The following is a 27,714-nucleotide window of genomic DNA, read 5'->3' on the forward strand; positions in this document are numbered from 1 at the left end:
GTGACACTTTCCGCGTTTTCTCTCTCTTTCTCTCCCCACCAAAAGCCGATTGTTCTTTCCGTGTAAGTTTTAAGGGCTTTCTACTAGAGCCTTCATCTCTGTTTTCTACTTTGGACACATGCACACAATGTTTTGTTTCCACTTGTTTTTTTTTGTTGATTACCTCACGGTCGGTTTCCTAACAGTATAAACTAGTTGTATATTATTAGAATAAAAAATAGAAAAATTAATTCTCGTTCTTTTTATGTTTATATACTCACTATATTTGATTATCAAAATATATATTGTTTTTGTTTGTTACGTAAACATTGCTAAATTAACCAAGAAGTGCCTCTGCCTTCCAGCTTGTTCGATCCCCGCCCTTGTTGGTTTCCGATTTTTTTATTGCCTTTCTTGAACACTCAAACAAACGGAAGAAGAAAAAAAATAAACATCCGTCTCGTCGCTAATTTGAGACCCTGTTTATTTTTATTTTTAGGTTTGTTTAGTTTTGTTTTTATAGTTTAGCTAGATACATATCTATTCGTATTGTTTAAAAATATGCATTCGACATTCGAAGTGTTCGTAGTTCTTCATCAGGATGAACGGAACCAATTTTTTTTTTGTTGTTTTGCTTAATTTTTTGTTGTTGTTCAACTGACTTGGCAAAATGATTGCTTATCGAGAGAGTAACTTATAACTTTCCCCCATCTGTTATCATTATCACTCAAAAATGTTGATTTCTAAACAAAAAAAAAATAATTTCACTAAATGTTTGCAACAGTCCCACAGTCCCAGTTACACAGTGGGGTATGTGTTTGTTGCAATTGCGCAATTCATGATAGAATCCCAAGAGATGGAGAGATAATAAAACAAACAAATGATTGACATATTCTGATTCTTGATTTTTTTCCGCAATTCCGATCGAATGTCCGTTTGAACCATGAGCGTTTGTCGATTCTATTCCGTTCTTTGTTTTGAAGAGGCTTGAAACTTTGCAGTTCATTCGCCTCTAACCGTCGGTTCTATTCATACGTTTCATTCGATACTGTTTTCTAGTAATTGCTGCTTGTACATTGAATAAACTAGCAGCAGCAATGAAAAAGAAATCGATGGAATTTTGGCTTTGAGGTGGTGACATCAGTCAAACTTCAACCGCTTCTGCCAGATTTTTTTAAGTTTCATTGTTTTCCAACTATTGACTACTTCAAAAGATAGTCCCATCGATCACCACAGCAGTACAACCGCCAGATGGGCTACCGATTATGTCCAATTCCGCGGACGCCTGAAAGCCTAGAGGAATGAGTGTCTTCGTGACCATGGTATCGATCCTCTGCTTGCCTGACCTACGTACAACACTTTCCAAATCTATGTTGAACAATGAATTCGAGGAGATCTGGAGTAGCAGTAACATCCACACCTCTCACGTTGAATGTCACGAGTTCAATTCTCACTCCCAGCATTCTTCTAAAAATGGAAGTAAAAGAGACGAACCAGCCAAAAGTGTTAAAAGTCACTATAACACAAAATAAAAAAAAAGTAAATTCGGGAGTCCGTCACCGTCACGTCTGTGGGATATTCAACGTCACGAACTACATCAAAGATGACCCATACGAACTCTATCAGTTTTGTTGGGAAACCAAGTTCGAGCAAATAACTGAGTCGTACGGAAAGGAAACTTTTTTAACCAGATGGTTTTGGCTCAACGTCTTTACCACAATGCCTGATTCAGAATATTCTGCTAATTAACTCAATTTGTGGCATTCCCTCTTCAATTCCGCTGGCACACCCCGTGCTCGCCTGGGCCAGTTCCACTTAGTCTAACCATTTTGCTCGCCGTCCTCTTCGTACCCGCCAGATCCCCGACAATTTTTGACAGGATAGTTATCCGGCATACTTGTAACTTGTTCGGCCCTGCTTATTCTGCCAGATTTCCAGCACTTAATTGAAAATGGGTTCACCGATGAGTTGCGTGAGCTTGTGGTTCATCCTTCGCCTCCATATGCTGTCCTGCTCACCGCCGAAGACGGTTCTTAACACAAGTCGTTCAAAGACCCCGAGTTCCCGAAGGTCCTCTTCGAGCATTATCCACGTCTCGTGCCCGTAGAGGACAACAGGTGCTATGAGCGTTTTTATAGAGAACATTTCACACGATTGATACTTCTGTTTCACCTCAAGTATTCGGGGGACCATTTTAGATACGACTTCCATTGATAACTCGCCTCCGATCTCATGTCAGTCGTTACCATTAATTCAATGTAGACCAGTTGATCTACCGCCGATCTCCTGCCTAATCGGGCCCTGTCGCACTCGGTTACGGAAGCCAGCATGTATTTGGTTTTAGACGAATTATTTCTCAGTCCAACTCTTTCTCTGCTTCGTGCTTCACATCCCGATTCTGTATTCCGACGGATTCACATTTCGTTCGAAAGTGATATTCCGATCGAGTACGAATTTGCCATTCCCTACTTTCATCGTTTTGCTGGATGGATGTTCGAAAACAAAACAGCTCGAACGAAAGATGTTCAAATTTAAAAACAACTCGAACGAAACAAGTAATGGGGTTAGCCAAGTTGATCGAAATACAGAGTCGATCAAGGAAATGGGGTTAGCCAAACCACAGGATTTGACTAGATCTTGAAAACACCACACCACGCAACGCCGCTCGTCTCATACGACCCTCTAGCGCAACGTTGAATAACAAGCAAGAGAGACCTTAACCTTGACGAAGCTCTCCTCTAGCGCAACGTTGAATAACATGCAAGAGAGACCTTAACCTTGACGAAGCTCTCCACGTGATTCGAGTGAATCAGATAATCTATCTGATAATCGCATATAGCCCTGCATTCCATCCATCGAAAGATAACTAAATAATAATTTGTAGGCGGCATTCATCTATTCAAAAAGTTTCCGGTTCCACTCCGATTCCATCCGGTTTGTTGTTCTTCAGCTGTTCGATGACATTCTTGGCTAAACCTATCGTTGGATGATGGAACAGTTTCATTACTTACAGCACCAACGTAATCACTTTCATCGTTATCTTGGTCTTCTGCCTGTACACCATTCAGGTGTTCATCGAAGTACTGCCTCCACCTTTCAGTAACCTAATGATCGTTCGTCAAGATACTCTTACCCTTATTCCGACACATTTCTGCTCGTGGCACAAAGCCTTTTCGGGATGTATTGAGTTTCCGGTAGAACTTTCGCGTCTCATAAGAGCGATGCAGTTGTTCGAGTTCTTCACACTGCTCTAGCTCAGCAAAGCAGATGGGTTGACTGAATCTGTTAAAAATTGTGCCACCCTCATAACACCCTATAGCGCAATTTTGAAGCAGACAACAGAGACCATTACCTTACTGAAGCCCTTCGCGGGACTCAAATCAAATAATACACCCGATATTTTCCACACAGCACTGTATTCTATCCAATGGAGCCCTAATCAGTCTGATCAGCTTCCTGGGAAAACCGTTTCCGTCCACAATTTCTCATAGCTCTTTTCGTGTCATTGAATCATATGCGGCTACGAAGTCGACGAATAGATGGTGCGTAGGAACTCTGTACTCACGGCATTTCTGGAGGATTTTCCGCAAGGTAAAGATTTGATCAGTAGGAGACCGATCTTCGATGAAACCAGCTTGATAGTTCCCCACGAATATGTTATATGTGAATATGTGTGTATGAATGATAGTGGTGATAGACGAGAGAAGATAGTTTAGGAAAGACGTTTGTAGGCGTCATTCAGGACAGAGATTGCACGCCTTTCTTGAAGGTAAAACAAACAACCCAATGTTCCTTCCGGTAGCTGTTTTGTTCTCCAAATCCTGACAATCAGTCCATGCAGACAATTAGTCAACTTTTCCGGGACCATCTTGATAAGTTCCGCTCCGATACTATTCTTTTCAAGCGGTTTGTTTGTACGTTCTTCTTCGGCTGTTTGAGAGTATTTTCAACTCCTCTCAACTTAAGAGTGGCTGCTCCTAAAGGTATCTTAGACCTCTGCCTGCGTTCAGATGTTCATCAAAGTGCGGCTTCCACCTTTCGGTCATCTCACGATCGTTCGTCAAGATACTCCCATCCTTATTCCGACACATTTCTGACACGAAGCCTTTCCATTGAGTTTCCGGAAGAACTCTCGCGCTAGACCTCACACTAGACCTCTTCTTGGCAACGCTTCTACTCTCGGAAGAGTTGGGTTTGCTGTGGTTTCTCTCGCGCAGCATAATTTCCGTGTACAACCCGCGTGACCTCGTAATATTCTCCGCTGTTGACAGCGGTTTTGATCATGTTCTAACAATCTTCATGTGGAGCTTCGTGCAAGTTTTTGGCGACAGATTTTGCCTTGCTTAAATCACATAAGAGAGTACCCTGGCGGGCGTCGGCTTTATTCACAATGATTCTACATTCCATTGAGATTATTAAACCCGCCAATTTTTCCCAAATCAAGCTCCACCTGATCAAATCACCTCGCTCCCTGCGCTCCACCTCTTGCCCCCACCGGATTCGATGCGAGCACCATCTTTGCGGAGCTGCTGTCCGGCATTCTAACAACATGTTCGCCTATCGCACTCGTCCAGCATTAGCGACTTTCTGAAGGCTGACTTCGTCGTAGATTTGCACTCCGTTTTCCTGCACACCGTTGTATATTGTTCTGAGCATCCGACGTCGAAAAACACCATGTACCTATGAGTCCTCTTCAAGCATCGTCCATGCTTCGTGCCCATAGTGAGCAACCGGTCGAATCAGGAATTTGTAAATGATACACTTCGTACGTGATCAGAGTTCATTGGACCTAAGGGATTTGTGGAGCTCATAGTAAGCACGACTTCCATTGATTATGCGCCCTACCAATGAGTCAAGGTAGACAAATTCATCTATCACCTGGAGCTCATCGCCTACGATCACAACACTACTACTAGGAAGAATTATGTTGCGATCAGTCCCTCCTGCTAGCATGTATTTAGTCTTAGATGCACTAATCCGAAACTCAATCATTCTTCGTGTTTCAGTCGAGCAAACAAGTCCGCTACCGTCGCATGTGTTCTATCGATTATGACCACATCATCGACGAAGCGGATAAACTGACCAAACTTTGAAATAAACTTTGAAACTGAAGAAGATGAGATGCTTAGAGACTTGATACTCGCGGTACTTTCGGAGGTCCAATGTCCTGTCCAATATGTCGAAAATCTAGTTCGTCGTCAAGCAATCGAGCATGAATCCGGCTTGATAATTTCCCACAAATCTGTTAGGCGGCGATAGAGGTTCTGAGATAAAATTTTGTGGGACAAGAAGACTGAGATAAATCGCGATTTCACAGTAGTTCACAAAATCCAGGATTTTATAGATGGAGTAGATTACCCCGTCTTGCCACTCCTCCGGTAGCTGTTTCGTGGCCCAAATCCTGACTATCAACCGGTGCATACACTGTGTCAGTTTCGCTGGACCTCCCTTGAAGAGCTTCGCTGTGAAACCACCTTAACAGTTGCTTTGTGCTTCTTCAGCCATAATTTGTGGAATTACTGACCTCGTTAACTTCACTCATCGTAGGGGTTGGTCCTTCGTCGTTGTTTACTGCACCGGTGTAGTCCCCTCTACAACACCGTATTGGTCTCCTGTCTGCGCACCGTCCAGGTGTTTATCATAGTTCACCTCCATCTTTCGATCACCTCTCGTTCGTTCGTCAAGATGCACATTCTCTGTTCCTGTACATTTCGGCCCGCGGCACAAAGCACAAAGGTTTAGTCCCGTAGAGTGAGAACCGTCACACTTGATTCGTTGGATCGCTTATTGTCCACGGCGTTCCTATGTTCCCTCAAACCTACACCGTAGGGCTGGATTCACACGAAATCTCGTAAATATCGAACATTTCGTCCGGCGGTATCAGGTCCATGATCGAACAGATCTTGCAGCGTTTCAGGATCTCTTGAATCGTATTTGTTACTTTTGGATAGTACAGGATGCTGATCCTCTGAATGTCCTCTTTTTGTAGTTATGGTGTGATTACGTTTTGGCGGTTTTTTCCGTTCGTATTTTCGTAGTATCTTATTTACAATTTTCGTTGTAACCGTTGAAACCTCGTGAATTTACTTCTTTTTGCTTCAAGTTTTCGCCTTTGAAATGTTTAGAAGACTTCCTGACATTGAATGAAAGGTGGCTTGCTTTTGTGCTCCAAAATGGTGCGAGTCGGATGTAATATAGCGGTTCGTGGAGGTCAGCTTTCGGTAGATGCCATACTTCAAGATATTGCCCTTGTTTTTGTGTCCATTTTTTTCCAAAAAGGGAGTTTCCATCCGACTTTTTCTCAATCGGGAATTTGATCGAGCTAAGTTGAGGATCCAACAAATCCAGAGTCTGCGACAGATAGCGACAGATAATCTACGGCATTCCTCTGTTTCCTCAAACCTACATTGATCTTTCAACGAGTTTGAACAATGTACACAGTCGGGCTGGATTTACACGAAATCTTGTAATACCGAACATTTCGTCTAGCTTTTTCTTATCCTTGAGGGAACACAGGATAAAACAGGAGGCAGATCCTGTGAGTGTCATTTTTTTAAGGTTATTTGGGGTTTTGGATTGCGTTTTGGCGGTGTTGTTCCGTTCGTGTTTCCGGAGGATCTTATTTACGAACTCGTTGTAACTGTTCAAGGAGGCTTTCTCGTGGATTTTCTTCCTTTCTGCTTCAAATTTTTGCCTTTGGAATGTTGAAAAGACTATATGACATTGAATGAAAGGCGACTTGCTTTTGTGCTTCAAAATGTAATATACCGTAATATACCGGTTCGTGAAGGTCGGCTTTCGGTAGATGCCATGTCCATTTAATCCAAAAAGGTTAATTTTCAATCTGACATTTTCTCAACCGTGAATTTGATCGAGCTAAGTCGAGAATTCAACAAATCCAGAGTCTACGGCAGATAGCGCTCTTTTACTGCAGCATAAGAATCTGCCGCCAAAAAAAGCATTGGTCCGCTGTGAAACGTCGCTCATGAAAATCACAATACTACTCGCCAACAAAGAAGCCCCAATCGATAATTGCTACAGTCGAGTCAGTGGTCCTTTTTGTATTTGTTTTTGTAAGTTCGTTAGGGATACCATCCTTCCCAGCTGCATTGTAATTCGGTAGATATTAAAATGGTTTTCCAGTACACTATACATATTTTAGAATCTATTCAAGAACTCTCATTGCACTACCCAAGCACACCTTCGAAGTACCCCATTACATCGTAATTTTCTTCAGCATACGACTCTTTGCGAAAAACTCATTACAAAGTTGGTACACAAATATGAAACCAGCACATCTTATTTAGCACATTTACTATTGTTCTGCTTTGTTGGAATCCAGATTTTACCTTCCCTTTTTTTTCAAAACTGAAGTTGCGTGACTTTTTTTCTGTTTGTTCTCAGCTCTATCTGAAATACACTATTCGATCATAATTTTGTTTTATTATGTGTATATGTCTTACAAAACATGGTTCTAGATAGTTTCTTCTTGCCAGTTTGACATGAAGACGCAAACACAAATGGTCATCCACGCTATAAGCTGAGCTACGTGAAATTTAATATAAATTCTCGCTTGCGTTGGATTTCTTTCATTTGCTTGCTTTCTTCTACTCGTCCTCCTTCTCCTCTTTGTTCCTTCTCTACTCCACTCTCCTCGTTCATCTATCAGTCCTGTGAATATTGCGTTCTTTTCGTTTCTAGAATCAAAATTTCCTCCACAACTGCGTGTGTGTATCTGTTTATGTACAATTTGCACTAAATTTGTATTCCCGCAATCTTGGTTGTTTTCAGTTAGCAAAAAAAAAGAAATGAACCAGAAAATAAAAACAAAAAAAAACATCTATCTTGTAGTAAACACGATCACTCAATATATAATCCTCGTGAGTCTGACTGAGGGTTGCTTATATCGTATCTTGCTTGGGGGCATTGAAGCTTGAGAGAGCAGCGAGAGACCATTAAAATGAGGTCTGGCAAAAAACAACTGAATGATCTACGGTAGAGTGATATTTAAAAAATTGTGTCCACTGCTATTACATACGTGTGGGAAATATTGAACATCTCTCTTTCTTCTACTCTCACTTTCTCTCTCTCTTTTCTCGCTATATTTTGAATCTATGTGTAAAATATATACGTGTGTGTGCCCCCACAATCTAATGGCGTGCATTCCATGCCGAAGCAATTGGAGCTTGGGGAGTCTGCTCGACTGGAGCGGCACCCAGGCCAAAATCGGGAAAATCTTCCTGTGACTGAGTGTTCGGAGTCTTGCGCTGCCACGGAGCACCCTGGACAACAAATCCATGCCTGGGACGTTGCTCCCGACTGGTCATCGTATCCTCCAGAATCTTGGTGAAGGTGGTTTGCTGCGTTGGGACAGCAGTAACCACGTCCTGCAAGTATTCCTCCTCCAGGTTGAGCAGATGATCACGACAAGCTTCCACGTTGTCCTGATTGTTACCAGCAATCACGATGAGCGACTGGTCCGGATCTTCCGGCCTTGGGAAGTTAATCTCCACCTTGAACTTATCCTTGATGTCACGAACATGACGTCCCCGAACACCGATGAAACGACGATGCACACGCTCATCAATCGAAACCTCCTCACGGTACATCGAGTTGAGCTCGTTGACAATACCCAGGATTTCCTCCTTAGCTGCTTTAGCGTTTTCTTCGTACCCTTGAATCGTAATGATGTTGTTATCCGGGTCATCCTGCTTCGGGAAAGAAATCTGCACTCCATGAGTGGCACGGATCTTGTTAACAACGGCACCGCGACGACCAATAATTTTCGGATGGAACTCCGGGTCAATCTCCGCCGTAAGTGTAAACGAGCGCAGCTCGCGATCCTTACGGTCCGCTTCCAGTTCTTCAATCCGCTTGGCAATGGCAATCTTCGCCTCGGCAATGTTGATCTTCGTGCCCGTCACCTTGATGATGTCTCGCCTTTGATCCTGCGGAGACAACTCAATGTGCACATCGTAGGTATTCATCAGCTCCTTGACGTCGCGACCCTTCTGACCAATCAGCGACCGATGCAGATCGAACGCAACGTTAATTTCCTCCGTGACGGGTACCAGGGCATACAGCGCTTCGCAAGCCTTTTCGCATCTATCCTTATGACCGCTGATTTTAATAATATCAGACGCTCTCACTGGTTCAACCCCATTCATATCCCCGTTGGGCTGTCCGTCGAAGGGTTCGTGCACGTCACGATCCGGGAACTTGATGTTCACGTTGAACTCCGAGGTAATACCCTGCACCTTGGATCCTCCCTTGCCCATGACGATGCGATGATGGCGAGCCTCGATAATACACTCGATCGTAACCATCTGTGCCAGCTCATCGACAATTTCCAGAATTCTACCTTTGGCCGCATCAATACAGTCCTTAGCACCCTTCAGCGTAACCCGGTCGCTATCCACTCCAGAGCGGGGGAAGGAGATCATAACCCCACCGCACTCCTCCGCAATACGGAGCAGAACCTCACCGCGACGAGCAACGAAATGTTTGTGATATTTGGGGTCCACGTTGATTTCGTCCTCCACAATGTTGTCGATGTTCTTGATGATAGCTTCCAGCTGAGATTTGGCCTCATCAACACCCTCCTTGCGTCCCATGATCACGATAGCTTCCTTATCTTCATCGTCCATACCTAATAAAGATGAAAAAAAAAATGATTGTAGGATATCTACTTCCATAGAAGATGTGTACCAATAGTTGCACTATTTAGGCAATTTGTCAAACTTCAATGTAGAACTAACATATGCAACCGAAACATACATTTATACCGAAAATGATAACAATATTGACCCTTGAAAACACCTCATCTATTGTATTTATGAGGCATGTTTGCTGAATATGGTAATTTATCAGCAATTTCATAGGAAGTAGCTCGAATTTATTTAGTATTTGGTATATCTGTATTCTTACAGGCATTCATTTCTAAATATATGGCTTACTTCGTAGTAATTAAGTTAAATTGAAATTGTATGCGTAAAAACTTGACAATATATCCAAAATTATGTATTTTTTATGAACAGCCACTTCTTACACACCATTTTGTACAGAATATCTACACTAGAAGAAATCTTTCGTAACTGGAGCTACCAAATCATTAGTAGTCGATACATTGGTAGAATGCACACATTATTAATACATTTTACCAAAATTTCGTAAAGCAAATGTCAGATGTAATATACATTCTTACGAGAGATTAGTACATTTTACTTGATAGCGTTAGTTAGAGTGTTGTCATATCTGAGCAACTGTGCACTTGTCAAAAATTTTCTGTTTCATGCAGACGCGTCTACGTTTTTCTCTCGGAAAATTACAGTTGTGCATTTTTTGACTATCAAATCGGTGTTAATAATATTTAAAAAAAAAAAAGAAAGAATTGGAGTTGATTATTTCCAATTCTACAATTGGGCAGCGTTATTGGTTTTGTTTACGAAATACCATATTTGAGTGAACTGGAAAAAAGAGAAAAAGAAGAAAAAGAAAATCATAAACAACCTTGGAGAATATGGAGGAGGAGGTGACGGATCCACCGGATCCGGGTGCAATGAAGAGCACAGGAGCGATTGCAAAAAAGTTCAAGCAAAACAGTGAAAAAAACACGGAGTATAGAGGAACTAAATGGGTTGCAGAATCGGACCGTTTTACTCAGAAGACAGCAGAAAAACTGAGCAGTTTTGAGTACACCATAACGGATATGGCACCGTATCGAATCTTTTTCGAACTTCAGGGGAGAACAGAAAACGTAAAAATTAACAAATTTTCGCTCGGAAGTACGCTGAAAGATCTAGGGATGAAGAACTACGTCAGTGATATGAAATACGTGGGACAGTACAAAATCATGGTCTCTGTAAATAGTTACGTGAAAGCTAATCTACTGATCGAAATGTTTAACAAAGGAGACAGCGCATATAGAGCATATGTACCAAAACATTTGGTATGTATCGCAGGAGTAGTCGCAGGTGTTCCAACAAATATCAACGTGGACGAACTCAAGGCGGAGATCCAGAGCGAAGTGCCAATAATGGATGTTATTAGGATGACAAGGTATGAGGAAGGCATTGGAAAAGTACCGATAAACAGAATAAGCATAAATTTCCGTGCAATCGAATTGCCAAGAAACGTCAAGATGTTCTGCTGCTCCAGCAGTGTACAGCCATTTAGGCCGAAAGTAATAATATGCTTGAAGTGTCTGAGATTTGGACATAAGACAGATAACTGCAAAGGAGCAATGAGATGCCAACGCTGCAGTCAACGGCACGAACAACAAGAAGAATATCAAAAATGCTCGAAAACATACCACTGCGTTCACTGTAAGTCATCCGAACATAGCTCGGTAGATCAAACTTGTCCCGAGCGGAAAAGACAACACGATATTAAACGTCTAATGTCAAAGAGAAACTGGACGTATACAGAAGCCCGAGAACAAGTGCCTGAATTACAAAATATGTACGAACCATTACGAAATGTGGAGGAGTTCCCGACAGTAGCAGAAACATATGCACAACTAACGAAAGGCCAATTCACTTGGAAGAACCCAATGCGTGAGGAATGGATAAAAACCAATCAAGAGAGGAAAGCAGTACATGCTGCTGTTAAAACGTATAAGGAGGATCCGAAGAAAAAATCGCAAAAGAGAGTTTTAAGTGAACAGCCACTGGTGCAAACAGCTGCTAATAAAACTACTGAACAAAGAAATCTTATTGTTGCAGAGATACCAGAGGCAAAAAATGGAACTGGATTGAACAAAAACCTCAAATCGACGGAAAAGGAGCGATTGGAAGCAGAATTCAAGAAAAAGGAAGAACTCCTTATGGAAAAATTCCACCAGATGCAAGCCACGGAAAGCCGTAGACAACAGGAGCTTATTATGTCTTTCTACGCGGACTCGAAAATGTGAACGAAGACATGGACGTGAGAGAGACATTTAGAAGATGTACTATGAAACATTTCAATCTGACTAACACGATAATTATGGATACAGATCAAATGGAACACCTACCAGAGATCCCAAATGGCGAAGAAAACCTTTAAAATACTCCAAGCCAACGTACAAACCTTAAGCAGAAATAAAAATGAAATACATCGTGTACTCAATGGATATGAATATTCAGCAGCGATTTTATCGGAAACATGGACAGATCAAGCAATGGAAAACACTAACAAATACAAAATAACTGGTTTCCATTATATTCCTAGTTCAAGAGATGATAAGTATGGAGGGGCCGGAATATATTTGGAAAATTCGTTGAACTACAAACTGATTCCTTCTCCAATCGTCTCTAGATTGACACAGGTGACTAGTGTACGGATCATACACCTTGATTTAGTAATAGTATCACTGTATGCGAGCCCCTCAATTACATTGAAGGTATTTGAAGATGATATACGAAGAATTTTCCACGGTTTGCAAGGTTTTAAACGAGTGCTGATTGGAGGAGACCTAAACGCACATCATTTCGTTTGGGGTGACGATATCTGTGATAGAAAAGGTGAAATTCTGGTAGATGTTTCCAACAACAGTGATCTTTTCTTTTTAAATGATGGCTCGTACACATTCATACCTATTTGTAATAATGCACGATCTACTGCAATCGATGTTACACTATGTTCGAGAGAATTGATTAACAATATGAGTTGGAAAACATTAGATTTCGGCATAGGAAGCCATCATGTCGGAATTGAAATTGATTGGACAAGTGAAAATGAGACTAGATCAGGGTTCTTTTTTGACAGAAAGAGGATTACTGAACAAATCTCTAACCTGAACCTATCAAGTGTGCAAACTATAGAAGATCTAACAAGAAATTCCATAACGATTCATAAGAGGAACAAGAAGAAAGATGTTCGCACACCGAAATTTTGGTGGTCAGATAGCGTTGAGACAGCATGGAAGGAGAAAAATTCAGCAAGGAAAGAATTCAACCGATTATCCAGTGTGCAGAACCTCATAGAGTTAAAGCGGAAAGCTGCAATTTTTCTACGAAGAAAACGAGAAGAAATTAAAAAGAAGTTCGAAGAATTTCCGGATGAAGTCGGACCGTTTACCGAATCGAAAGAACTGTGGCTCAAAATAGGTAGACTAACAGGAAAGCGAATCAGCAGGAAAGAAAATAACATTATCTACGACGATGCAGATGAAGCTGAATGTTTCCTTAATACACATTTTGGTGCACAATACTCAGCTCCAGAAATAGAGTATCCATTTTATCCACTTCAAGTAGCCACGGATGACTTACTGACGTGGGAGAACTGGACAATGATACTCAACTCTAAACGAAAAGTCTCTGCGCCAGGAGAAGATAAATTAACTTACGAACTGCTCAGGTGTCTAAGCCCAGAGGTAACGGACAAGATCATCGAAGATATCAATATCATGTGGAGGCGCGGAATAGTAAGCGAATCTCTGAAAATTATAAAGGTGGTTGCTATTCCAAAACATGGTCGTGACCAGAGCATACCCACAGGAAAGCGACCGATTTCATTAGTACCAACGTTGGCAAAGGTAGCGAATTCAGCAGTACTACACCGTTTACAACAGTTCCTCGAATCAGGTGGGGTGCTTCCGGATACCTCTTTCGGTTTTCGTAAACATCTATCGACGACCACTTGCGTTTCCTTCGTGATAAACTGGATAAAAGCAAGCAAAAGAGAAAATTTTGTGACTGCTTTAATATGTATCGATCTTTCAAATGCATTCAATGCGGTCAAAGTAGAAAAATTAGTGGATATAATGTCTATACTCGGCGTGTCTGTGGATATACAGTCATGGATATCATCGTTTCTTACGAAGAGGAAAATCAGCCTCCAATTGCGCGATCGGAGTATTTGCAGGAGAATCACGAATGGCTTGCCCCAGGGAGATGTTTTGTCCCCAACACTTTTCAACGTATATACGTTAGAACTTCACCAGATAAGTCGGGAAGATAGAGCACTCGTGCAATACGCAGATGATTTTGGTCCACTTGTTAGAGCAAAAACGCTAGAAGTTGAATGAAGCCGCTTAAAATTTCATCGGTACGTTTTTGGAAGCAGCAACATCTCTAAATTTTGAAATCAACCCAGACAAAACCAAAGCGGTGCTGTTTATGAACAACAACAAGACTTTAGACATTAGAATAAACGGCACATTAGTGGAGACAGTACCGTATCATTTTGTGGAATTCTGTGATTTATAACTTACATGAAAGCCTTCTTATTCTATAGGAACGGTAAATTTTCATGCTATGATATCAGTATTTTTAGTAGTTGAAGTCGTAAGCACTCAAATATCCGGATTTCGATGTCATAATGCAAGTAGTATCAAGAAGTAAAATGATGCATTTAAATGATAAAAAAAGCCAAATAGCACACTATTGTAACTATAAGAAAAATATGGTCGAACGTCGCATTATAAAAAAAATCAATTATTATGCAAAAATCTCAAGGAAATCCGAATTAATGTATAATGGAATCATGATTATGGTGGTATTAGTTCATAGTACACAAAAATATCCAGAAATTAAAAAAAAAAAATGTTTGCCTTAGATATGCAACTATTGGTTCATCAACCCTATCTTCTCTAATTTCGCCCTCCCGTACTCACACTTACCCGGGAATATGATTCTCGCCCCGGTGAGGTCGCGAATCTTCTTGATGGAAGCGCCATTTTTACCGATGAGAAACTTGTGGTGCTGCGGCTTGGCACGCACCTCGGCAGTATAGGAAGAGAGCTCCTTCTCGTTGGTAAGCTCGACCAACTGCTGCTTGGCACGCTCGACGTCCTCCTTCGGGCCCCGGATGGCCACCTTATCGCTCTTCGACTCCGGACTTGGGAACTTGATCGACACACCGCCGCAATCCTCCATGATGGATGAGATCAGCTTGCCGCCCGATCCGATCAGGGAGTTGTAGTACTTGGGCGGAATCTGGATCTCCTCCGTGATTATGTTGGCCAGTTCCTCCTGGATCTTTTGGATGCGATCGCGCGCCTCTTTTACGTTTTCCTTCTTGCCAGTGATCACGATCATTTCGTTCGTGTCTCCCTCGGCCGGAAGATCGATCTTGGTCTGGGTTTCATCACGAATTTTCTTGATGTTCGCACCGCCCTTCCCGATGATGTACTTGTGGAACTGCTTGAAGATCGGAACCTCCATAACGAACGAATTCTTCTGCAGCTCCTTCACGTACTTGGTCAGATACTTGTGGCAACTGTCGACATCTTCGCGCGGACCACGAATTCTAACGATGTCCGACTTGTCGTTGGGTCCCGGGAAGATGATCTGCACCTGGTTGTGTTTATCGCGGATCTCACGAATCGTGTCGCCCTTCGCACCAATGATCGTCTTGAACAGGCGGTGATCAATAGTAATAGATTCTTCCTTTTCGTTTTCCAGTTTCGCTATCTTTTCAAGCAGCTCCTGCTTGGCCCTCTCAACACCTGCGGCCGGTCCCTCGATACGGATCGGCTTCGAGTCCTTTTCGTCGATGTTGATCAGCACCTCGTACTCTTCCTTCATCCGGTTAATGTTCGCTCCGTTTTTGCCAATGATATATTTGCAATAGATAGGATCAATCACCATCTCGTCGAAGGTCAGACGCCCAGTCAGATCGTTGACCATTTTCTCCATTGTTTCTGAAGAAGCCTCCACTTGCTCCGGTGGGCCTTCGATCTTGATCTTGTTATCGTTGAACTCCACGTGTATGTTCAGGTATTGGGCAGAAAACTCCTTGATATGGCTACCCTCTCGTCCAATAATGTACTTATGGATCCACTGAGGACACTCGAGCGTCGTAGTACGAACAGAATTCGCCTTCTGGTAAACGACGCTCAGAGCGTTGCCGAGTTTGTCCTGCGGGCCACGCAGTGTGATGGTATCATTCGGAGCATCGCTGGCGGGCATCTCCACCGAAACACCAGTCATCGCCAAAATCTCCTGGATTGTAGAGCCCTTGGGACCGACGATGTACTTGTGCTGAGCACGAGGAACTTCAACGCCAACGCTGGTGCACTTCTTCTCCATTTCCTTGCTGAGGGCCTCGATGCGTGCCTTCGCCTGGAGTACACCCTCCTTCTCGCCGGTGATGATGATTTCGTCCTTCTGCACCGAAGGAGGCGGAATATTAATCTTCGCTCCGGTCTCCTCCATCAACATGTTGACGTTCTCGTTGTACGGCCCGATGATGAACGGATGGAAGATCTTCGGAATATCGAACCGTTCGAATGCCTTGCGCGATTGCTCGTCCGAAGTGGTGCGAATCTCGTGCTCGGCCTTCTCAATTCCTTCCTTGGTGCCGGAGATGGTGATGATGTCAGAGTCATCACCAATACGCGGCACATTGATCTTGGTAGCGGTAATCTTCTCCAGCTCGCGCAACTTGTCGCCCTTCTTGCCAAGGATCCAGCGATGATGATCCCGCGGGATGCTGATCGACTTGCTCGCCTGGGTCTGGAAGTGCACCAGAATCTTGCGGCGTGCCTCGATCACCTCGGCCGGTTTGCCAGTCACCAGAAACGTCAACGATTGGTCCTTGCCACTCGATATCTCGATATGGGCGTTCGTTTCCTTCATGATGTTCTGACAGGTGCGCAGCGATTCGCCTTCGCCAAACTTATCCGAGTCATACTTACGCTCTCCCGACGGCACGATGAACACCTGCGTCACAACCGAGCTACCAACGCGCATGTTCTGAGTGGCCGGCGAGATGGTTTGGTTGCTAAACCTCGGCGGGGCACTCTCCGGCAGGGCCGGGAACAGATCATCATAGCATGGCGTCGAAGCCATCTGAGCAACGTTGTTCTCGTACGCCGAATTGATAGGTTGCTGATCGACAACTGAAATTAGTAAAGTGGAAAACAATTAGTTAGGGGTCTGAACACTTAATTTGTGTTTACGAGATTCTAAGTTAGCTTGAACACATTGTTATTGATTTTCTACCAATACTTATATGCATCGCATGAGCTTCAAGAAAACGGGATCGGTCAACAGTTCGAACAACATACGGTAAACCGAGAGGTGTTGAGCGACAGAGATTTTCTGATTCGCATTGCATATCGGGACGAACAAAGCGTTTTTAGGATAATTTGAGCACATAATTTCCCGGCCGCGCTTTCATGTCGATCGCCAAATATTCACGAAACTTTGTCTAAATTTTTCGAAAATCTCTATAATACGAACTTACAGCACCAACTGAAACAATCACAGGCGATCTATTTTCAACACATGGAAAACAAACCGTCACAATAAATCGAAGAACGCGATAATTTCGCATGATAATGACCAACCACTCGTTTCGGAAGTGGTCAAGACAAAGGCGGGGGAATCAGAATTTTCCATCCGCTATTTTCGAAATAGTTTTCAACACGAACAGCAACATGAGGCCGATTATTGCCATGATGGAAAATTATCAACTCGTGTCTGGACGTTTTTCGACAATAGCTGACGTTAAACCAGAGATTGAAATTCTCGCTCAGCTTCGAAGTAAGTATTCAGTCAACCAAATTTATTTTTCGAAGAGTTGTGCAATGATAAAATTTTCGTCTATTCCTTTTTACCGAAAATTCTTTTTCAGAGAGGGATGTGGCCGAAATATCTCTGTCTGAAATTCAACGAAAATGCCTTTTCGTTTCTCATTTAGTACTGAAAATATATAAAATGAAACAAGGAACGAAACGTCAAAGCTAACTTGACCAATGTTAGTCTGTTTAGCTGATCTGTCAAATGAGAATCGTTGTGCAAGAAACAAGATTCTGAAAACGAAAACATTTTTCGGCTAATCATAACGAAAAATAAAAATAGAAATCCTCATTGACCGTTTGGTTAGGTTTAAGCAGCTCGTAGTGGATCACACCATGTTGACACATCAAATACAGAGAGATTTCTATGCCGAATAACACGCCTTGAATGTATTCTGGAGTGGGAAGCTCCAAAACACGCGTGACCTCAGTGCAAATCGGAAGAGCTTTCTTTGACGGAAAATCCCCGGCCAGAAAGGGAATCGACGTGACACTAACCACTCCGTCACGGGGGCACCTTCTTTCAGACGTATTCATGGGAAATTCATGGTCTTTGCGGTCAGCAGATGTAAACGATGCTTATTTTTTAATACAAAATGTTTTTATTAATTTGCTTCTGCCACCGATGGTTAATTCGTTGCCATGACCATCGATGATTTTGTTGTCATAAGAGTTAACAGAAGAAACTGATGAGACTCGAAATCAATTAACTGATCCAAAATGGCCCTCCACTGCTGTTTCTTTAAATGACAAGAAGATTCACAACTCGAACTAAATATAAATTAAACGGGGGTACACTTATCATAACTTCGAATTGCATGAAGTAATTGATAAATATATGCATTATATAATCACCGCGCTAATGTGAACGGTTGTGATTTCTATTCATCTTATATTTCCTCACTAGAATACATCACTAATGTAAACGCGTCATAAGACCGTCTGTTATAGCGAATTCGTTTTTGTTTAGTTCCAACCAAGGTGCTTATATAAATGTATAACAGGTGAAACAACATCATCACATCAATAAGAAGGGTATTACGGTTTGTGGAGCGGAGGTTGTTTGTTATTGCTAGGATACGCCATTTTTGCATTTTCACATGCGAGAGTAATGGATGAATTGGATGAGAATGAAATTCTACAAAATCATCCCTTCTTTTTCACATAAATTCGCGAAAGCCGAACATAGTAGGCATCGTTCGAGCAGTTTGTAGAGAGCTACCGGCAGCGTTCTGATGATTTTCCTGTTCTTCCGACCTTCATAAATTCAAAATTGATGAAACATTCTGCATTTGATAATGAGATAGATACTAACCTGCTGAATCCTCCATCACTGCTGCTTGTTTTACTGCTTGAAAAGAAAAGTCCTGATTCGTAGCAAGTCTTTACAGTACCACTGTTGGAAGTAAAAATAAAAATAAACTCAATTATTATAATGATAAACGTGGATTTCTATTTAGTATATATATATATATATATATATATATATATATATATATATATATATATATATATATATATATATATATATATATATATATATATATATATATATATATATATATATATATATTTATTTATGTTTGGTCATCAAGCAACAGTGTTCAACAGACCCAATCATATTCACGATTGGCGTTAAAATAATATTTTTTTAAAATATATTCACATTTTTTTGAATTCAGTAGTTTTGAAAATGCTTAACATTCATTCTACAAGGATGAAGAAACCACCAAAAAATGTAAACCAGCGAATTTTATTATAGAGCAATTATAAAGGGTGTGTCACATCAAATTGCATCACCTATCTTGAAAATTTTAGACAGTAAAATAAAAACTATTAAACAACTTTTGGCATTTTCTGTTTATTCATACTTCGAGCCTAAGCCCGTATGCTCGCACCTTCCTCTTTACCCCGTCCATAAGGTTCTGTACAACGTCAGGTTGTAGTTTTTTTGAACAGAAATCCATTTTCTCTTGAAGTCTGCCTCCGATTTGACAACTTTTGGGTTCTTCCGGAGGGCCTGCTTCATAATCGCTCAATATTTCTCTATTGGGCGAAGCTCCGGCGCGTTGGGTGGGTTCATTTCCTTTGGCACGAAGGTGACCCCGTTGGCTTCGTACCACTCCAACACGTCCTTTGAATAGTGGCACGAAGCGAGATCCGGCCAGAAGATGGTCGGGCCCTCGTGCTGCTTCAATAGTGGTAGTAAGCGCTTCTGTAGGCACTCCTTAAGGTAAACCTGCCCGTTTACCGTGCGGGTCATCACAAAGGGGGCGCTCCGCTTTCCGCAAGAGCAGATCGCTTGCCACACCATGTACTTTTTGGCAAACTTGGATAGTTTCTGCTTGCGAATCTCCTCCGGAACGCTGATTTGTCCTCTGCGGAGAAAAACAACAGGCTCGGCAGCTGACGAAAGTCCGCTTTGACGTAGGTTTCGTCGTCCATTACCAGGCAATGCGGCTTCGTCAGCATTTCGGTGTACAGCTTCCGGGCTCGCGTCTTCTCCACCATGTTTTGCCTTTCGTCGCGGTTAGGAGCCTTCTGAACCTTGTATGTACGCAGGCCCTCCCACTGCTTGGTCCGCTGGACGAATGAACTCGACAAATTCAGCTTATTGGCGACATCCCGGACCGAACTTCTCGGATCACGTCTAAACTGCTTAACTACGCGCTTGTGATCTTCTTCACTGACGGAGCATCCATTTTTGCCGTTCTTCACCTTCCGGTCGATGATTAGGTTCTCGAAGTATCGTTTTAGTAGTTTTTCTGCTGACCGTGGATTGGACGATTCCCAGCATCTTACCGATGTCCCGATGTGACAACTCCGGATTCTCGAAATGAGTGCACAGGATTAATTCACGACGCTCTTTTTCGTTCGACGACATTTTTCCAAATTTACGAAAAATTGACAGTGAAGCATGGCCAACGTGATCTATACACTCTTATCTGATTATAAGCGAAAGTTTATAATTAGATAAAAATTAAATTTCTACAGCGTTTTTTCCGTGATGCAATTTGATGTGACACACCCTTTACGCCAAATTAAGCCGCCGATTCTAACAATTTCGGAATCTTAGTCGTAATACCCAGTTCCAATATGAGTTCGAATAATTTCTTTTGGAGTAATAGACAAAACATTCTCAAAAACCAGAAATAACCAATCCATTTTACATGCAACTGAATTTGTGAAAGTAAACTTTCTTAGGTATTATACTGAGAAAGGTTGGTTTATATGGCGCTTAGGTTTAACACGTAAACATTCGAAACGAAAATCTTATTGAAATTTCAAAATGCTTTTTATTTTCTATAGTCAGTAGTTCAGTAGGAGCTTATTAATGGGAGCAAAGCGTTAATTTTATGATCTGCGCAAGTGAGTAGATCGCTTATTAAAGTGAAAAGAATCAATAAGGAAGAATATAACGTGTTTTAATTTTCAAATCCTATAATAATTGACGTCCACGTTTCACGCTTTCACAATCCTGAACCATTAAGATAAGATATATTTCAAAGCGTAAATTGTAGTTTGTTAACAATTGACGCTATTAGAAGAACAAGTTTGCATCTAACTTCTCCACTCCCGTCCCATTCCCATCGTTCCATCAAATGCAACCGTTGGGCATGACATGATTTCTAATAGCAACAAGTTCCGACCTGCAGCTAAAAGCACAGCGAATGTAACCCACAGTCACGCGCAAACGAAGTGGCACCATGAGAAACTTTTTTATGCGGCCCCTATCCACCGCACCGCAGTTTTTTTTCCAAATTGTGTAGCGAATGCAGTTTTTTTCAAAGCTACTAGCGACGTTTAATACAATTTATTTTTTATGCGTTTTTTATTGTGTGGTCCCTTTCCCCTCGCACAAAACAGGTTTTCCTGTATACATTAGTAGGTAAGGTAACATCGATATAAATCAATCTCGATATAACGTAACTTTTTAAGATGTCTTAGAATGGAATACAATACAGAAATAGTTTTTGGAGCATAAATTATATCGGATAACTGTTTCTAGTCAACGTTTAATGATGTTTCCTTCGTTGTGTCCCCGTTTCATATCCCTCCTATCCGATCGATAAACTTTTACTTAGTCGCGGCAATACATACACACACTCTTTACAGATGCACGGGCCGAAGGTTGTGCAGTCCACTGATTATTCAACAAGAGCCAAAGGTTGTACCGCTCATGACAACTCTACACGAGCTGATGATTGCGCCGGCTAGTGACCATTCTATCCTGGATTCCTCGAGTCGAGAAAGACGCACCACGCTAGATATGGAGTACAGACTAGGGGGGCGTTGCTGATTAATGGTCAGCTGCATCCCAATAGGAAGTATCCCGTGTCGGGCACACGTAAAGAGCATCAAAGACTGCGACATACCAATTATGAGAACACTTGTAATACTAACCTCGAGTCAACCGCGAGTAATCGGTTACATATTACTAACATAGTCTAAGCAAACATTGTCAAAATATTGAACTCCCGGCCCCGTTAGGCTGACGCCATATGAGCCTTAATAAAATATATATTTTGGATAAAAAAAACTGTTTCTAGTTAGTTTCCAAACAAATAAGTACCGTAAAATGGGGTAGCATTGGTCCTTTTTTGTATGTTTTGTGAATATGTCCTATCTAAACCCAATAATTTTTTTTATCTTCGCTTATTTTTCGTCGGCCTATTTTCCGCCACTTTAGTGCCAATCACCGACATCAGGGAGACGACTCCACCTGTTCCTACCTATCAGACTCAACAACTCATGAGCCGCGCCAACTTCTTTTACTTCCCCTCCGAAGGAAGACGTAACCAGAGATTTTTCGCCTCAAAAAATCCCAACGACGCCAGCTGGGATTGAACCCAGGACGATCGGATTGTGAGGCTGTTACGCTAACCATACAACCACTGGCGCCGTCGACCCCAATAATATTATGTTTCTACACAAAAGTTTCACCTCCAGTTTTCAGTTTTTATATCAATCTGGATAAAGATATTATTCAATAAAGTTGAATTTATTCCGTTCTGGAAACTTCCGACGCATATCGATACATGGTTGAATTTGTACTGAATGGACATTTCACAAACGTAAACAATGACGCCGATCGGTACATTTAGCTGATTGAAATATTTCAGGGAATTTGCTTATCGATTCATGTTACATTCACCTGAATTTGTTTCATTATTTTTTAATAGAAAGGAACTTGCGGAAAATCAATGTACGGATTGTTTTGTATTACAGTTCACAATAATTTCCCTTATGAAATACGCATGCCTTCAACCTAATTAATAAATAAATAATAAATTTGAAGAAGTTAATGATCACAAACGAATACGCTTTGCTTCGTACACCAGGCCAGCTTCAGAGAACAATCTTCACTGTAATACTACTGCAAGGAACTGAAAGATAAACCCTAACAATCCTTGCATATGATATAAAGTTCGATCATAGGAAATAGTTTGGTCATTCAGAGTGGTGATTGTACAGTAAACATTCACTAACTGAGCGAAAAGGGAAGACCAGTTGCCGACATTTGCGTTTTAACTGGTCCGGCATGTTAAACGTCAAATAAAATTGAGGGGAACTTCAATGAATTCTTTGATTCGCCTTGATCATGAAATTGGATAAACAAAAGGATTCCAATGGAAGTTTTGCATTGAGTGTGACAACAGATATGAAATATAATTTAAGAAAATTATTTTTCTGTAATTTAATCAATGTTTTTGTCATGCGAAAATAATGTCAATTATCATAACATTTCAAATTACATTCGAATGCCCCTCCCAGCAAATCTTCCATTTGAATATGGCGTCGATGGTTTACGAAATTCTGCTTTTTAACTGGTTTAAGGACCAGTTTACATTCGCCCAGTATTGCATTAAAAAAATTCTGTCCACTCAGTTTATACACCCTCCCCCTATCCGTGGACATTTTCTTAACCCCTACAAGTAGTCCACGTGGTATATGGACAGACCCTAAGTCACTGTCCAAGGATAGATAGAGAGTGTCTAGAATGGTGCATTTGCTGCCCGCCTAAAGGCGTATGACCTGCAAAATTTACAGCCTCTTTAATACAAACAAGTTTGAGTGCTGTCCATGTGGTGTAGACGGTTCTCTAACAAACAATATCATAAATCAGTAAGATTGTTCCAAACTTGCATCGAAAGATTTCCATTTCTATTCTTTGTTGCAACTACCTATGCACAACCCCAGAAATCAACATGACCACGTGGGACGCTGCTGCTCACATAGACCAGAAGTCGGGAGAGAAAGATACCCTCCTATTATGAGATATTTATAGCTCCGACAGTGATATTGCTCGAGTCATGCAGCAGAGCAGCGCGTCTTTCCTCCGCATAACTATCTAATGGGAGAGAGGGAACGAGCCTGAGATAATTCTCTATAGCCTGTTTTGCCTGTGGATACTTCTCTCCCCTCATAATGCCCTGCACAGCAAGCTATTACCCTGACTGATCCCGGAAATGTGACAATTCTAGGGTTTATGCATGGATTATTGGTGTTCTAAAATAGAACGAGTAGTGAGTGGGCTTAGTATGAACCGACTAAAATGGAATTTCTTTGTAACACATGATCGAGCATCATTAATGCAGCATCGCATATGGCTGTAACAAAATCAGATAGCGGTGATAAGGTCTTCTCCTCCTTTTCACTCTATCACACATCCAGCAGATAATTATAAAATTACAAGCTCCTATCGGATACAAATGAATAGACAATCCCGCGTGCCATCAGAACACAATACCACACTACAGAGCGGATTTCTCCGGCGATGGACTGCGGGTTTGATCACAGCTCCCTACACTTGTAGGCGGTGTCCGCTAACGGTACAAACGATGTGTGCTCTGTTATGATTTTCTATTTTATTCATCTACTCCCAATTCGGGGATCTTCGGAACAGCACTTCCACTACCACTGAGCTTGTTCCACACGCGAACGTATGCGTAAGGGCGCGTTAAACATGTATGAAAAAAGGCACACGAGGAAGAAAAGGGAAAAACAAAAACATCACGTAATCGCTTTCGACGTGTCACTACTTGTTTTCTTTTTTCCCCCATAGAGAAGAAAGTGATAGAAATATCAATAGCGCCCGGTAAATGAGAAGGAGATCAGAAGTTGAGCGTGCATGTGTGTGTGTGAGTGTGTGTTTGATAAAGCATTATCACTAACCGGATTGGCATTACAAGAATGCAACCTCTGGGTTCAGCAATGATTTTGCTTTCGATGTTAAGAGTCCCTTGCTGCGCTGGGTCTCTATCGTGATTACTCTGTTTCGTGGGTTTTTTAAATGTATGCGTTCGGTCGAGGTCTTTTACCTCATCAAGGTCCTCTGTGAGGAACAATGCAAGCAGGCATGATGTTCATTCATATTTCACGTTATAATTAGGGGATCACAGAATAAATTTGGGAAATGGTTCGTAAATTCCATAAAACGAAAACATCAATAACAATTTCACACCAATCGACGAAGATCACACGTCGACAATTTTTTTCTTCTGTTGCTTTCTTCGTAGTGCTGCCAGAACAACTGTTTTACATTGGATTGAAGTAAACCGACAGTAACCATTTGTTGTTAAAAGAAAGGTAGCAGCGGATTCAGCTAGTCTGGACAGCAACCTCAACAAGAACGACATGTAGCCGAAATATGATCACAATCCGCCTATTTGGAGCCGATCTCCGATTGACGACTTTTTCCTTTTGCATTCAATCAACCTCACGCACACATACACACAAGCACACTGCCATAAACGGGATCTGTCGATAGTTCCAGTCTACTGTTCACCACTAGAGGCGAACCGGACTGAAATTACCGGAATTCGCCTACATTGCTGGGCTCAACACGCGCTAACACACACACACTTCCTCTGTTGTCATCCATGTGGCACTCACAACATACGACAGGGAAAAAAATAAGAAACTAAACTTACTGTACTGCATATAGCCAAAGATCCGGGTCTAGATGAGATTTGTCCTCGTTAGAGACTCCAGCTTGAATGCACTTGGATTGTCGTTTGCTGAATTTATTGCGCGTCAATGCGAAGTCCACCCAAAAATCAGGTGCGGTGACCGAGAAATAAGTTAAACCATTAGTTAAAATGCAGAGTTATTCGAATGTGCCTGGTGGTGGTAACGGTAGTGGTGGTGACTTTCAAATGTTCGGGAAAACCACGTTTCTTCGTTTATCTGCCTATTTTCCGTTCTGTCAAAATCCGGAAGAAAAATACGCAGTCGTAGCAACCGAGACGATTTGTAGTGTAGTTATGTCTTTTCCTTTCTTATTTTCTGTGAGGTGTTGATTCAAACCGGGCCAAACGTGAGGCGACACACGAATACAGCTACTTTCCACGTTCGCCGCAATAAAAATATAAACGCATATCCAACAGTGTTACCAAATGATTCAAAATCGAAGAAAAATACAACGAACAAAATATTGATCTCAATAACCAAAAAAAACGACAGACTAGAAAAAAGGTTTAAAACATCTTGTGTCCACGCATTGGGAAGTACAGCAACTCAAAACACTTCGTCGCGCCCGATGTAAAGCTAATCTTTCAATCGTCTGGCAACACAGTGCAACACCCCAACAGCGTGGATGGCAACCGTAGAACAGGCCGCCGACAGGCTAGAGGTTCTTCTTCGTCGCCTACTTCTTCTTTTCTTCTCGACCGTCTGCTACGTACGACCAATCCTCTCTATCACTGCAATATGGTATTCCGGATTTGTTCACTCTTCCGACCGAGTAAAATTAGGCCTTTTCCAGCCACAATTCGCGTTCGCTTGAATTTTCACCATTTCCAACACTCCGCTTCGCGTACAGTCCAGATAATCGAAGAAAAACGAACGGGATTTTTCATCTTTTTTTTCTCTGTTCAAAAAGCACACCACACACACCGTAGCCACAGCCACCAGGGTAGAAAAGTCAGGATGGGAAACACAAATTGCCACTGCCCCACTAGGGGGGTAGCAGAACAACACACAACAGAACCAAACGTACCGACTCCCAAGTAGTGAATGAGCACTGACACGAAAGCAAAGAACACACGAGACGGATGCGATGAAGTTCTTTTGCTGTCGTGGAAGGCGAGCGAACGGGACAGCAGGATGATGGTGACGTTTGAAGGCGTAGCCGTCAGAAAATGTTAGATACGGTATCGGTTTTCAAGCGAGTAGAGATAAGCAGCAAAGCTTTCAGTTGCACTGAAAGCTAGCTGCTCGGACACGGACGTTTATACGTTGTCAGTTACTCGGTGCGAGTTAAGCGCTAAACGAACCAAAAAATAACAAACTTAGGGTACTCATACACTGTTTGACCGAAGCCAAATATTTGACTCTTTTTGACAGATAAAATTTGGTCAACGTGTACTGATCAAATATATTCTACACAAAACACGACAAGCAAATATTCAATTATTGGATGCCTAAAATATTTTTTCAGTCTGTTCTTCGAACCTGTTGGTACATGGTTAGGTTACCTTGGATATTTCAGTTGATTTTTTCCATGTTCGGTGTTTGATATTGTTTACTACAGCCGGGTGACGTCTTTAGAGAACCCCCATTGAACTGACAGGAGCCAACATATTGGGTATCCCACTGACATTTTCCCTTTGTTTTCATATGAATTGGGTATCCCACTGACAGTTCTGCTTGAGATTTTGCTAACGATCCTAGCATCAATCATAGCACCCGGCTGGTTTACTACTGTTGAAAATTGAAGAGTGGCAAACAAAATAGTGTTTGTACAAATATCAAATCAAACCTTATCTGTCAAAAAATATCAAATATTTGACCTCCGGGCAAACAGTGTACGGCCACCTTTACCCATATCCAAGCAAACCATTTGTCATGACAATTGTCATGCGTAAATGCGAAAACAGAATAGAAACATACGGTATGAGGCATGATGTCGACACCAACCTCTCTCAGTTCTATTTTGTTTTCGCATTTTCGCATGACAAATGGTTTGCTTGCCTATATCACAATATTTGACATTTGATTTGTGTGTATGAAGCTACCCGCAACCGAGCCACTTCATAGTTTTTTTTTGTTTTTAAACGGAGTAGCTGGGTGCAAAGGTATACATAAAACTATCGCGTAGTTATATACGTTTGTCGACCCTGCATCATTTTTAAGGAGAGTGTATGTAAAAGTATGGTATGCCATTAGGCGCCCATCCTGGCAATTACAATTAGGTTTTATGTTATAATGATAGACAGATGGTAAAG

The 27,714-nt window shown here is 41.8% G+C and overlaps 1 protein-coding gene across 1 annotated transcript; it reads right to left on the minus strand.

The window, feature by feature from the left end:
* Positions 1-393: 393 nt before the first annotated feature.
* On the minus strand, positions 394-26,510 carry LOC129771470 (vigilin). Its single transcript, XM_055775146.1, has 5 exons — positions 26,487-26,510; positions 25,420-25,506; positions 18,801-18,881; positions 14,582-16,804; positions 394-9,628 (listed from the first exon to the last, which is right to left on the minus strand). Exons 3-5 carry the CDS (start codon positions 18,814-18,816, stop codon positions 8,130-8,132), a joined length of 3,738 nt encoding a protein of 1,245 aa, XP_055631121.1. The 5' UTR covers positions 18,817-18,881; positions 25,420-25,506; positions 26,487-26,510; the 3' UTR covers positions 394-8,129.
* Positions 26,511-27,714: the final 1,204 nt, after the last annotated feature.

This window comes from Toxorhynchites rutilus, chromosome 2, assembly GCF_029784135.1.
Source record: "Toxorhynchites rutilus septentrionalis strain SRP chromosome 2, ASM2978413v1, whole genome shotgun sequence".
Taxonomy (NCBI): domain Eukaryota; kingdom Metazoa; phylum Arthropoda; class Insecta; order Diptera; family Culicidae; genus Toxorhynchites; species Toxorhynchites rutilus.